At 36.9% G+C, this 14,689-nt stretch overlaps 1 protein-coding gene and 1 pseudogene across 1 annotated transcript; both read right to left on the bottom strand.

The window, feature by feature from the left end:
- Positions 1–678: 678 nt before the first annotated feature.
- On the bottom strand, positions 679–3,471 carry LOC146906520 (uncharacterized). The gene has a single exon (XM_085728861.1). It carries the CDS (start codon positions 3,469–3,471, stop codon positions 679–681), a length of 2,793 nt encoding a protein of 930 aa, XP_085584987.1.
- A 553-nt stretch (positions 3,472–4,024) lies between these two features.
- LOC146906519 (uncharacterized) lies at positions 4,025–9,410 on the bottom strand (annotated as a pseudogene).
- Positions 9,411–14,689: the final 5,279 nt, after the last annotated feature.

Raw genomic sequence — 14,689 nt, 5'->3', positions numbered from 1 at the left:
TCTTGGCTTGTTAAGAACAACCTTCTGATCTCTGCTTGAACATTCTGATCTTCGAGCAACATTCTGATCTAACTTTCTGACCTCAGTGTTAGATCTTGAATTCAAATGTCCTTTGATTTCTTTATTCTTGGTATGATTTAAACCTTGTTCCTGTCTTAGTAAAACACTCAAGAGCACAAGTTAAATACCAAGGAATTAATCAAAGTCCATTAATTCTTTAATCATATTGGTTTATTATCTTTAAAATTAATTAGGGATTTTGTCTCAACAATCTCCCCCTTTTTGAAGATGATAAACCTATGATTTAGGATTAAGGATTTTGATTATATATATGAAGAATAACAGAGCTTGAAAATTTATTTTAATGCTCCCCCTCATTTTTATAATCCATTATGTAGAGTTTTTAAGAACTTTAAAAAGCTCCCCCTCAATTTCATAATTCATTGCATAAAATAAAAATATGCAGATTTGAACCAAACTCAATATCATTCATTAATGTAAAGCATGAAGTACAATTACATGAATATATGGTTCAAAAACAAAAAGAAATTCAAAGCATGTGATCAAACAAAAGGTGAAGTTTCTAAACTCCAATAACTATTGATCACTAGACCTACTTAGGGCCTAAAACTAAGAAAAAACTTGAGACCTTAAATCCTAAAGCTTCTCCCCCTTTAGTCATCTGCAAAAAGGATAGGGAGGAATGACATAGAAAGATTCAGGGAGAAGAGTCCCCAGAATCAGAGGATGGTTCTTCATCAAAGATGGATTGTCAGCAAAGGTTGGTCCAGGAATGGCCAAACCAAGAGCATGGACTTTGACAGTCCAATCAGCCAATACACAAACAATTTTGTGAGTCTTAGTAGAGACCCTGAGTGCCCTAGAGGCTAGCTTCTCAGCCCTTGAAGGCTTAGAGGAAGGAGCAGGTGGAGCAGCACCAGAAGCTTCAGCCTTCTCTTTGTTGGCAGTCACAAAGGTATTGAGGGATTCAAAAAGAGCAGCTATGTTAGGAAGCTTGCTTGTAGTGGTGGTTTTCATTGGTGGTGGTGGTGGAGTGTATGAGGGAATGGTGTTTGGAGTGGGAAGATTAGAGACCAAAAAGTTGCTTGCACCAGCAACAGACCCCATAGTAGAAGAAGAGAGGTTAACATTCTGAGCTGTCTGAGCCATACGTTGAACTTCTTCAGATGGTAAAGATCCAGAGGCCAAAGGCATTGGATCTGCTGACATAGCAGGCTCATTAGAAGCATTTTGATCAATATGTTGATCAGCAAAGAGTTGATTTAACTCAGCACCTTGAACATTCTGATCAACTGTTTGTGCTTCTTCAGCAGTTGAAGCAACTTCCACAAAGGGACAATTTTCATCAACTTGAATGGGTTTAGCAACTTGCACATTCTGAACTCCTGGTTCAGCAGCAGAGATTTCAACCTTCTGAGCTGCAGATACTTCAACATTCTGAGCTGCAGAGACTTCAACATTCTGAGCTTCAGGAATTACAACTTCCTGAGCCACAGTTGATTCCTGACCATCTTGAAATACTTCATTGTTGAAGTCAGTATTGACATCTTCAAGGTTAAGGTCAAACCCAGTTGAGAACTCCATTTGTTCAACTTGAACATCTCCCTCAATTGACATGTTTGAAGCTAAGATCTCAGCCACTTCCTGAGTATCTTCATCTACATTCTGAGTTTCTTTCTCAGTATTTTCTTCAACTCTTTGATTTGGATCAACAGAGTTTTCATCAGCAGCCTGAGGTATACCTTCATGAGCCTCAGTAGCTTGCTTAACATTCTCAACTTCCCTTTGAAGAGATGCATCATTATCCTTCTGAGCATCATCTTCAGTTAGTGACTCTTCAAGCAAAGTTTTGAACTGAGAGCTTCCTTCTTCAACAATCTCCCTTGCAAGCTTGGAGACTTCAGAAAACATTTCCAATTCTGGTGGAGAGGAAGGTTTGATTTCTTCATTCTTAGGAGATTCATCTCTGATTTCCTCTACCTTTCTCTTCTTTCTAGTTTTTGGAACATTCTTATTAGAAGTCCTCTTGGCTGACCCAGAAGTTCCAGAAGTTGTGAAGGATGGCATGTTTGAGGTGGTGATGCGAAGTTGACCTAAAGTCTTTGATGTGAACTTCATGAAGTCAAGCTTACGTTTTTCTCCTTCAAGAGGTACATTTGCTTTCTGAAAGATGGGGGTTAGGTGCATTCCATAGGGTAACCCAGCAACTGTTTGTTTGTAGGCCAAACAGGAATCAATCATATGTTGAATGATGATGAAGCAAAGGTTCAGCTTGGTTTTGTTCATGAGGTGGTAGATGATGCATATGTCCATATCAGAGACAACATCAAAAGATCCACACTTGGGTACTAGGGTATGTCTAACCATGTTGTGAAGGATTTTTGGGACATCCTCTAGATTTGTGGAGTTAAAGGTGTGATTTTCTTTGGTGTACTTGACTATGAGTTGATTACGGTTAACTCTAACATAATTGTACCATGAACAAGAAAACAGCTTATTACCTTCATTTGGGATTTTCAAGGCTTCAGAGAGAGAGTCTTGAGTTACAGTGATCTGAATACCCTTGACAGATGAGATGAGAAAGTTCTCATTTTCATTCATCTTCTGCTTCACAGTCAAGTTGGTGTAGAACTCTCTAACCAGATCTTCATATGTGTGTTCTTGCAAAGATACAAAGTTTGTCCATCCTTGTGGATCAGTGAACTCCTTCAGATTCCACCCCTTTGTTTCCAAACTCCCAAACTCAAAGTATTTTGTTCTGCTCATTGGTCTGAGAGCAATCTTCTCTGCTCTTTGAGCCCTTATCACTGCAGCAACCTTGGCAATATCCTTTCCTTTGCCATGTTGTTTAGAAGAAGCTTCATCTTCATCAGCCTCTACATCTTTTTCATCTACTTTTGCAGCATTTTCACCATCATGCTGAGATGAAGGTTTTTCCTCTGAAGGAGAAGCAACTTTCTTTTCCTTCTTATAGGTTTTTCTTGCAGCCTTAACCATTTCAATGAGAGTTTGTTCAGAGTCATCTTCTACTTTCTCTTCATCTTCCTCTTCAGGGACTTCCATTTCTTCTTCAGGATCTTCTTCAATTTTCTCTTCAGAATCTTCTACCTTTTCATCATCACTTGAATCTGTCTTCTTCTCTTCATCAGAGACTAGATTCACATGAGAGACCTTTGGTTCCTTTGAGGATTTCTTCATCCTAGTTGATCTTCTGGTAGGAATGGGTCTAGGTTTGGTGATGAGTTTCTTAGAGGATTTTGATTGGGAAGATTTGGGTGGATCACAAGCAGGGATAATCACATCTGGAAGAACAGTGTGCAAAGGAGTTTCACTCAAAGGTTGTTGATCAGAGGATTGACCAGCAGCGGTGTTTGGTGGTGGTGATTGAGAACGTTCCACTTGATTTGTTTCATCATCAGAGAACTTTGAAGTGGTTTTGGTTCTGGCCATGTTTCTTCGAAAAAATGAAGAACAGAGTGATTTGAAATTTTGGAAATGAGAAGAAAGAAGTTTGGATTTGAAGTAGATGTGAAATAATCAGAGTTGTTACTGATTATATAGACCAAACGTGAAAAGTGAAAAGAAAGAAGGAAGAAAAAGTAGCAGTTACATTGGGAAGGAGGAAAAGTTGGAACGGACATGAGAGAGAGAAGAAAGTAGCCGTTTTGAAAAGTGAAAGGGGATTGGTTGATTTGATAGTTAAGGTTTTACATGGTGGTTAAACCTTAAATATAACTCCTTATAACCAAGTATTAAATGCTTAATATTATAGAAGGATTTCTGGAGAAAATCAACACAAAATCTCACGCATGAGATTTCTGATCCAGATTTCAGGTTTTGAACATTTTGACCTTTATGAACATTCTGACCTGATGAACATTCTGAACTCAGGAACATTCTGAACTCTGGAACATTCTGATGAATGTCCAGATTGAGATAGATCTATCTGATTTGCATCAGATGACATCAAGGGGTTTAGTCTAAGGCCCTTAGTGATATGTAATCAATCTTTATTGGGATTTTTCATGATTAATAATTTTTCTTTACGAAAATTGAATCTATCCTCAGCAAGGGATTTTGTGAAAAAGTCAGCTAGTTGATTTTCAGTATCAACAAAGCTTAATGCAATATTCTTTTCCTGATCATGGTCTTTAATGAAATAATGTTTTATTTCAATATGTTTAGACCTAGAATGTTGAATAGGATTCTTACACTTGCATTATCACAAAAAATAGGAACACTTGTGTACCTTAGTGAGTAATTCTCCAAATGATTTCTTACCCACAAAATTTGAGAGCAACAGCTAGCTGCAGATGCATATTCAGCTTCAGCAATGGTGTTTTGCTTTCTGAAAGAACATCCAATCAATGCTTGTCCTCAGAGTTGACAGGAGCCACTTGTATTCTTCCTCTCAAATTAGCATCACTACAAGATCAAAACAAGAACCTTTTCTATACCAAAGGCCAAGATCAGTAGTACCTACTAGATTTCTAAAAATCCTTTTAACTGGAGTTAAATGAGATTCTTTTGCACATGTTTGAAATCTAGCACATATTGATATGCCATTGATGTTTACAACACCATCTTTATCTTTAACTTTTGCATTTAAAGTAAGATAATTATTTAACAATGTTTAAAGCAAACTTTCATGCTCAAAGCAAGCCCAACACATTTTTAACAACAAATTATGCAAACCTTAGAGCAATTTTTATAACAAGATCATGCATAACATCAAAGTGAAGATCAAGTATAATGCTTGAAGAATGGTATTTTCATAAACCATATTGAAATCAAGTGAGTATCTTCACATTTCAGATTATTCTGAAGTTTGATAAATTAAGACATTTTTTATGTTTTAATTCAATGAACAATCATGATTCAACATTTATGATCAAACATAAATCTTCCTATCAATTATTTCTCAACAATGATGATTTAGTTTGCAACTCAGATAGAAATGTATCAGAATCATTTATTTCAAATGTGAAAAGATAAGTATTTACAAATTGATGTAACACATTTAAAGCATAAGATATCATGTAATGATTTTAAACATCAATTATGACTTGTGCAGTTGTAAATGAGTATCATATCATCATGAAAGGAGTATGAACAAAGTATGAAACAATTATTGCATTTAAGTTTAAACATTTGATATAAGCACATATTAAACATGCATTTAATCATCATATTTATTATAGTGCAAATAAATGTGTACCTTATAGGATGATGTTCCTTACTTTGAGATTCAATGAAGAGAGCATGCTTCTCATTATTTGAAATACTTTCTCATTTGGATGGAGAACTCCAAGCATCAATAAAGATGTCCTTCTGAAGCAGTTTGATCATCAGTAGCCTTCTCTTCTTCTTAGTGTTTCCAACTTTCTGATCTGACTGTCTTTTAACATATCCAGATGTTTTAGACATATGATCAACAAATGAAATGCTTTGTTCATGAAGAATGTTTCCTTGAACATTCTGAACTTGAGTTGAAGGAGTTGTTCCATCATTTTTCATCTGAGAGTCCTCAAAGACACTTGCATTGAGGTTTGAGCTGAATTCCTCTATATTCAGATCAAAACCAGCTTGATTTCCAGCTAGCTCATCCTCATCAGATTCCTTTGGTAGTGTTTTTACTAAGCATGTGTGTGGCTAGAGCTTTAGCAACATCATGCATATCTTGATCCTTTAATGACACAGGATCATTTCCCATATCAGATTCTAGAACAATTTCTTGTTCATCAATCTTGGGTTCACACATGATGTTTGTAACATCACTTCAGATTTGAAATTGTTTCAGCAGTAGAAGATTTAAAGGATTCTTCTCCAATAAAGGCTTCTAGCTTTGTTAGCTTTCTGAGGTATTTTTCAGAAGCTTTTTCAATTTCATTAACTTTCTGAAGTTGTTATGCATGGACTTCATCAATTTTCTGAGTTCCTTCTTGCATCAACTTTTCTGAATTCATGTTTCAGTAGTTGCATCAGCTTCCCAAACCTTATTGGTTGCAATCTCAATATTTGAGGTATTGCTTCAGCTTGCTGACTTTCATTCTCAGCAACATCAATTTCCTTTTGAAGTTCTTCAACATTCTTAGCTTTATCAACTTTCTGAACAGCTTCCTTAGCACTGTTTGCAACTTCTTGGAAGGTTTCTTCAGGGATGTCTTGCTTGAAAACAGAGGGATGCACTTTGAAACTTTCAATTTTTTTTTTTGGATTGAGTAGCTTCAGCATTAGGATCATTTTCCTGAACATTCTGATCTGCAGACACCTGAACATTCTGATCTTCAGTTTCAGATGTTTCTTGAACATTCTGAACTGTTTTTCCCATCATCTTGAAACACATAAGTCTGAGTTTTAGATCATCTGTGTTGTGATCAAAACTAGTTACAAATTCCATTTGCTTGTCTTCTAGTGATTGAGCATTTTCTCCACATATAATCTTGGAAGCAAATATTCCTGCATCACAGATTGACAAAGCTTTTGGTACCCATATTACTTTGGGTCCTTGAAGGTTAGTGTTTCTCTTTTTGAGAGATTCTTTCTTATGACTACATTCTGATTTAAGATAATCAGATTTGTTGTAATAAGAACATCATGTTTTACCAATCTCAACCTTTTGAGACCAATCTAATTTAGGATAAAAATGTCTTTTTGAAATGATTGAATTCTTTTTCAAAATGATCATTTTTATTTACCTTCTCACTTTTGTTAGTGATAGGTTATGAAACCTAAACCAGCCTTTTTTTTTTAAAGGTCTTAACAGACTTTATAAAGTTGAATATGTCCTTTTTCAAAATTTTACTTCCTTTTTAGAAATATCATTTTGTTTCAAAAATTCAGACTTTTCTAAGTCTTACAAATTTTTGCATATTGAGGATCTTATGTTTCTCAAATATTTTAAAATGCATGAGTCACATTTTCTTTCTTTATACAAGAAAAGTTTTTATTTCAAAAGTTCATACTTTTAAGATAAAATGCATGAGTCATATGAGATATTTTTAAACACTTTATATAAAAGATAAGGATTAGAATTTCTTACCTCTTCACTTCTGGTGTTTGTCTTTACTCATGTGCTGACTTCTTCTTTTTCTTCAAGATCATCTCTGGTTGCCATATTTGCATCTTCTTCTTCAGAGAGCATTCAGTTTTGAAGTATCCCACATTGTTGCATATGTGATATGCACTTTGATTTGCAGGCTTTGACATCACTTCTTTCTGGATCTTTTCCTCATACACTGTCAAGTGCTCAAACCATAGAGGCAGGCTCTGATGCCAATTGAAGTGAATAAAATAGTCACAAGAAAGGGGGGCTTTGAATTGTGACCCTTTAAAAATTATCCTGCAACTTAAAAATTAATTCTCAAGTGGAAACTTGGAATAGTTAAGTTAATAGCAGACTTCAGAACGTTCTGATGTCTGAGTGCAAAACCAGTTTAAAGCAGACTTCAGAATGTTCTGATGTCTGAGTGCAAAAACAGTTTAACAAAGTAAATGTGTTTGTGTGTGTTTGTGTTTGCAGTAAGTAAAGAGTATAGGGAAGAGAGAATCAACACACAGAAGTTTATAGTGGTTCACCCAATGTGGGTTAGTCCACTCCTCACAATCTTGTGAGAATTTCCACTATGATGCTTGAGATAACCTCTCAATTCCTGCACCTTACAATCTGTGTTCTCCTGAACACTTACAACTCTGTATTCTCTAAGCCTCAGCAGGCTTGCACCTTGTTGCTAAGTTACCCACTTAGACTTTTACAACCTTTGCTCAAACTAACACTTTAGTACCCCTAAAGCTAGATGAGACTTTTTCTTCTTGCTAAGTTACCCACTTAGACTTTTACACCTTTTGCCCAAACTAACACTTTAGTACCCCTAAAGCTAGATGAGACTTTACAAGATGTTTGGAGGTTGAATGTTTGAGGAACCAAACAGACAAGAAGAAAGAAGAAGAAGTTATCTTGGAGATAACAGAGAGTATTGATTTGCACTAAGTAATGAAAGCCTTAGTCATTGATCAATTTCAGTTTGCAAAAGCTTCAAACAAAATCAAGTTGTTTTCTTGTATGCTTTGCAATTTGTGTGGAGTTTGAATGGTTGAGAATCAAACAGAGGAGGGGGAAGAGAAGTTATCTTTGCAAGAGATAACAAAGAGTATTGATTTGCACTAAGTAAATGAAAGCCTTAGCCATTGATCAATTTCTGTTGCAAGAGCTTTTAAACAATCTTCAAGTTGTTTTTGAATGCTTCTGGCAAGGTGCAAGTTTTGCTGAGCCTTTGATCTGTATTTATAGAGTCTTTGGGCTCAAATAGCCGTTGTAGGGTGTCCAATGGTGTTATGCCACGTGTCCTGGGCCCCACAAGCTTTTACTTGAAAATCTGGGTGAACATTCTGACCATCAGAATGTTGTTGCGTTCCCAGGATGAACATCAGAATGTTGCTGTGTTCTTCATCAGAATGTTGGAAATTCATGATGTTCTTCATCTGGGTTCATCATGGATGAATGTTGGATGAATTTCTGGGCTTGCCCAGCACGTGATGTGAGATTTGTTTGAGTTTTATCCTCCAAAAAGTAGCTTCTCCATATGCTTCAAAAGTTGCTGGAAAAGTAGGATAAAGTGAACCAAATCTGTCTTGGACTTTGTGCAGGAAAGAGAGGATAGTGGTCTGCAGCTTCAGGCCCATGCTTCTAGGAGATTTGCTTGATTTTGTTCAGAGTACAAGTTATCTCTGATGCAAGATCTCCTTTTGCTACCTTTTTCTTCTTTTTACCAACTACACTGTTCATGGCTGGAAGCATGTGCAGGAGTGAACATTCTGACCATCAGAATGTTCCATCTGTTTCACTTAGGATGATTTGTAAGACTTGTATCTGGTGTAATCAATCCTAATAGTGAAAACAAAACTGAAGTGCAGTGAATGCAACATCTAGGATTAAATTCTCATTGGAATAATCCTAATGTTCATAGTCTTAGATGAACATTAAAGACCTTTTTGACATAGTTCCTTGTTCATGCCTTTGTTGTTGATAGATCCATGCAGATGTACTTTTCTGGACCTTTTATTCATGTCAAGTGTGCTTGCATGTTCTTCACATTCTTGATGAATCTGGGTTTGCTTATGAACAACCTTCTGGACTATCATCAGAACGTTCTGATCAACTTTCTGATCAACATTCTGAACTAACTTTCTGAACTTCAGAGTTAGTTCATGAATTCAAATGTACTTTGATTTCTTGTATCTTGGTATGATTTAAACTTTGTTTGTGTCTTGGTTAATCACTCAAGAATGCACAAATACCAAGAACTATCAAAGTCCATTAATCCTTTGATCACCATAGATGCCTTCATTGCTTGATCCATGCAAATGTACTTTTCTGGACATATATCCATGTCGCATGTGCCTTGCATAACCTGGATCAATGTTCTTGAGATTCTTGGCTTGTTAAGAACAACCTTCTGATCTCTGCTTGAACATTCTGATCTTCGAGCAACATTCTGATCTAACTTTCTGACCTCAGTGTTAGATCTTGAATTCAAATGTCCTTTGATTTCTTTATTCTTGGTATGATTTAAACCTTGTTCCTGTCTTAGTAAAACACTCAAGAGCACAAGTTAAATACCAAGGAATTAATCAAAGTCCATTAATTCTTTAATCATATTGGTTTATTATCTTTAAAATTAATTAGGGATTTTGTCTCAACAAGCGGCTCCCGACAGTTCATAGAGGAACCAAATCACATCGGAATGAGAGGGATCCTGAGACCGTGTAGGTATGAGACTACATGGTTGAAGGAAGGTTTATAAGAATTGTTAGGTACTACCTATATCAACATGATGCATCTTCTTTTCGGTAGCTCAATCCATAAGAACTCCACAGTTAAGTGTGCTTGACTTGGAGTAGTCTTTGGATGGGTGACCTACCGGGAAGTTTCCCGGTAAGCGTGCGAGTGAGGACAAAACACGCTGAAAAAGACTCGTGTTGGTTTGTAGGGTCAGTCGGCAATGCTTAAAGTGTTGGAACAAAATGTGTTTAACAATAAACCTTAAAGAGTTTTGATGATAACAAGGTATTAAAAATTGTAAATTGGATTAGCTAATATTTGTTCAAGTGTACAGGACCATAATTATAAAGTTACATCATCATTGGTTCTGAATGAGCAAATAAAGAGCTATGGAAACAACAAAAATTTGAAGCTTGGACGCTCCTGAAGGCAACTTGCTCCTGAAGAAAAAGCGCTCCTGAAGTCAAGCTGCTCCTGAAGAAATAGCGCTCCTGAAGTAAGTTGCTCCTGAAGAATAGTGCTCCTGAAGACAAGAGGTCCAGAAGTCACATCATCAGAAGCTGCATCATCAGAAGCTGCAGAAGTCATCTCATCAGAAGCTGCATCATCAGAAGCTGCATCATCAGAAGCTGCCTCATCAGAAGCCATTTCACCAGAAGCTGAATATCAACTGGATTTGCAAAGAATCAAGAATTGAAGAATTATCAATGCAAAAGCTGTCTATTGGATTCGAAAACACAAACAAAGGATTAGTGGAGTTTGCAACGGTCATTTCAAAGGTGTTTGAAGGCATGTGTTTGCAATTTGGACAAAAGCGTTGACTTTGTACTTTGTACGAATTGTACAACCACGTTCTCCACTACTCTGTTTTGTGTCTGCACTTCAAGACAAGAAAACAGCTCCAGAATACGGTCTCGCCTGCATAGATGTTCCTTTGGATAAGGAATGGATTTCAAATTTGTTCTTCATAGGACAACAACCAAATCAGGCAAAAGATCATTGGTGAAAGATCAAGCTTCAACAACGACTCTTTGGTGTGCTGGCAATTTCACAACGTCTCTTTCACACCTCTATATAAAGGAGTGAAGACCTAGAGAATTGGCAATGCAAGAACGCTGAACGAAAGACTCACAAAGATTTTCACAAGTACCAAACCTCTGCTGAAATTGTTCTGCATTCACTTAGAATTTCTGTGTCTCAAAGTCATATCTTAGAAATTCTTAAGTCCATTGAGTCTGTATCTGATTTGTATTGTGAGCACCTCTGATTGTATATCAAGTGTTCAACCTTAAACAATTTTCTGTGTAATTTTGTTTAGCATTGGAAGTCTCTTGCTTGTGTGCTTGAGCATTTGTAATCAGATATTACTCATAGTGAAATCTCCTTGGAAGTGCAAGGGGGACTGGACTACTTCCGGATTGTGGAAGGAACCAGTATAATTGCTTTGTGTCGTTCTTCTTCTCTCTCTCTGTTTTATTCCGCTGCATTTAGATTCTGATCATCACTTCAGAAGCTGTCTCACTTAGCTTCTGATCAGTGTATTCAGTTGTTTAGAGAAACGAAGAATTTTTAAAAACACAATTCAACCCCCCTTCTTGTGTTTTTTCTCACCTTCAATTGGTATCTAGAGCCTTGGTCTGTTGTGTATCACTTAACCGTGCAACAGTCAAAGATCTGAGAAAAACATGACTACTCCTCCTCCTGATGGTGATACTAGCTATAAAAATGTCTCACATGATTATAGTGATAGTAAGAAAACCAGTGTTGGAAAAGTTCCAAAGTTCAATGGAGATGCTGAAGAGTTCTCTTGGTGGAAGACCAATTTTTACAGTTACATCATGAGCCTAGATGAAGAATTGTGGGATATTCTGGAAGACGGCGTTGGTGGTTTAGTCCTTGATGAAGAAGGAGCTGCTGTGGATAGAAAGAAACATACTCCAGAACTGAGGAAACTTTACAAGAAGCATCATATTATCAGAGGAGCTCTTGTCACTGCCATACCCAAAGCAGAATACATGAAGATGAGTGACAAATCCACTGCTAAAGCTATGTTTGCTTCTCTCTGTTCAAATTATGAAGGGAGCAAGAAGGTCAAAGAAGCAAAGGCTCTCCTGCTTGTACATCAGTATGAGTTATTCAAAATGAAGGATGATGAAACTATTGAGGAGATGTACTCAAGGTTTCAAACCTTAGTTTCTGGTCTACAGATTCTAAAGAAGAGCTATGTTGCTTCTGATCATGTAAGCAAGATACTCAGAAGCTTACCTGCCAGATGGAGACCAAAAGTGACTGCCATTGAGGAAGCTAAAGATTTAAACACTTTAAGTGTCGAAGATCTTGTTAGTTCTCTCAAAGTTCATGAGTTAAGTCTTAATGAACATGAGTCTACTAAGAAGAGTAAATCAATAGCTCTTCCATCCAAAGGCAAGTCATCAAAAGCTCTCAAAGTGGTTGAATCTGAAGAGGAAGAACAGTCAAGTTCAGACTCTGAACCAGATGCTGCTGAAATGGCCATGCTCTCAAACAGACTTCAATATCTGGCCAAGAAGAACAGAAAGTTTCTCTCCAGAAGGGGTAACTCCAGAAGCTCAAGGAAAGAAGATCAGAAGGGATGCTTCAACTGTAAGAAGCAAGGTCACTTCATTGCTGAATGCCCTGATCTTCAAAGAGAAAAGTCAAAGGACAAGTCAAAGAGGTCTACATTCAAACCAAGCAAATTCAAGAAGCAGATTAAGCAGAGTTTAATGGCAACCTGGGATGATTTGGGTAGTGAATCTGGATCTGATAAAGAGGAAGCTGATGAAGATGCAAAGGTAGCTGTTGGGTTGGTAGCAACAGCAACTTCAGAAGCTGGATCAGATTCAGACTCAGAAGATGAAAATGAGGTATATTCCAAAATTCCCAGAGATGAACTTGTTGAGTCACTTAAAGAACTTCTTACACATTTTGAAGTAAGAACCAATGAGTTGAAGGATTTAAAAGAAAAATATGCTGATTTGGTACAACAGCAAAAATCAACTCTATTGGATCTGAAAGCTTCTGAACAGGGACTTAGGGGCTTTGACTTCATGTGTAAAACATATGAAGACCAGCTCAGGTTCTTATGTCAGAAGCTACAAGAAAAGTGTAATGAAAAACCTTTAAGTAATCATGAAATTGCTCTTGAAGACTTCATTATATCTGGCATTGACAGAAGCAGAGTGGCTTCTATGATTTATAGCATTTACAAGAACAATGGCAGAGGAATTGGTTTTCCAGAAGTGAAACTGGAGAAAACCAATCTAAAGTCTTGTTGTGAATGCATCAAGGAAGGTCTGAAAACATTCTTTGTACCAGAAGGGGCTGAGTTGGAAACTGTTGTTCAATCAGAACCTGAAGCTTCTAGTTCTAAGGCTAAGATTACTTCAAAGCCAAAGAACTCTAAGTCAAAGGCTATGATCAAATCTGATTCCAAAACTTCAAAGGTTAGGATCCTGAAAAGATCAGAACCTATTCCTCAGAGTCTGGTGAAACCAAAATCTGGGGTTCTGAAGTCTAAGTTTCAGAAGAAGACAGTTACTGCTTCTGAAGTACCAAAACCTAAGGTGATGGCTAATCAGAAGCAACCCAACTCACAGCACAAGGTACAAGAAGTGAAGAGTAAAGCCTTAAGTACTAACCTTCCAGGACCCATAGAACAATGGGTACCTAAATCTAAAAATGTCAATGATGCAGGTATGTCTAAGAGCAGTGCCAAAGCAAAGATCATGGTACCTAGACAGCGGTTGCTCAAGACACATGACAGGAGACAAGTCCATGTTCCTCAGCCTAACAATGAAAGAGGGAGGAAATGTGAAATTTGGAGGGAACCAGTCAGGCAGGATCATAGGTACAGGAACTATTGGTAATTCCTCTACCTCAATTAATAATGTATGGTTGGTAGATGGTCTTGAACATAACCTTTTGAGCATTAGTCAATTTTGTGATAATGGTTATGATGTGCTTTTTGAAAAACCCAACTGTACAGTAATCAACAAGGAAGACAAATCCATTGTGTTCAAGGGAAAGAGAGTTGACAATGTCTATAAAATCAATTTTTCTGAACTGGCTGATCAGAAGGTGATTTGCCTACTATCAGTGAATGATAAGAAATGGATGTGGCACAGAAGGTTGGGACATGCTAACTGGAGGTTAATCTCTAAGCTTAGTAAGTTACAACTTGTGAAAGGGCTACCAGACATTGACTATCATTCAGATGCACTTTGTGGTGCATGTCAGAGAGGGAAAATTGTGAAATCATCTTTTAAAACCAAAGACATTGTCTCAACCTCAAGACCTTTAGAATTACTCCATATTGATTTATTTGGACCAGTGAGTACTGCATCCTTATATGGAAGTAGATATGGATTAGTCATTGTTGATGATTACAGCAGATGGACTTGGGTGAAATTCATAAAGAGTAAAGATGTTGCGTGTGATGTATTCAGTAGCTTCTGCACTCAAATTCAATCTGAAAAAGAATCAAAAATTTTGAAAGTCAGAAGTGATCATGGTGGAGAATTTGAAAATGAGCCATTTGAAGCTTTTTGTGAAAAACATGGAATTTTCCATGAATTCTCTTCTCCTAGAACACCACAACAAAATGGAGTTGTAGAGAGAAAGAATAGAACTTTACAAGAAATGGCCAGAACCATGATTCATGAAAACAATTTACCAAAACATTTTTGGGCAGAAGCAGTGAATACAGCATGCTATGTTCAAAACAGGATCTATATTAGACCTATTTTGGAGAAAACAGCATATGAACTCTTTAAAGGAAGAAAACCCAATATCTCTTACTTTCATCAATTTGGATGTACTTGTTACATTCTGAACAACAAGCTCTACCTAAAGAAATTTGATGCCAAG

This window comes from Medicago sativa, chromosome 7 (assembly GCF_051527215.1).
Source record: "Medicago sativa cultivar Bolivia chromosome 7, Bolivia_mono, whole genome shotgun sequence".
Lineage (NCBI taxonomy): Eukaryota > Viridiplantae > Streptophyta > Magnoliopsida > Fabales > Fabaceae > Medicago > Medicago sativa.
Note: the sequence above shows the minus strand (reverse complement) of the source record. Positions and strands in the feature narration are given on the sequence as shown.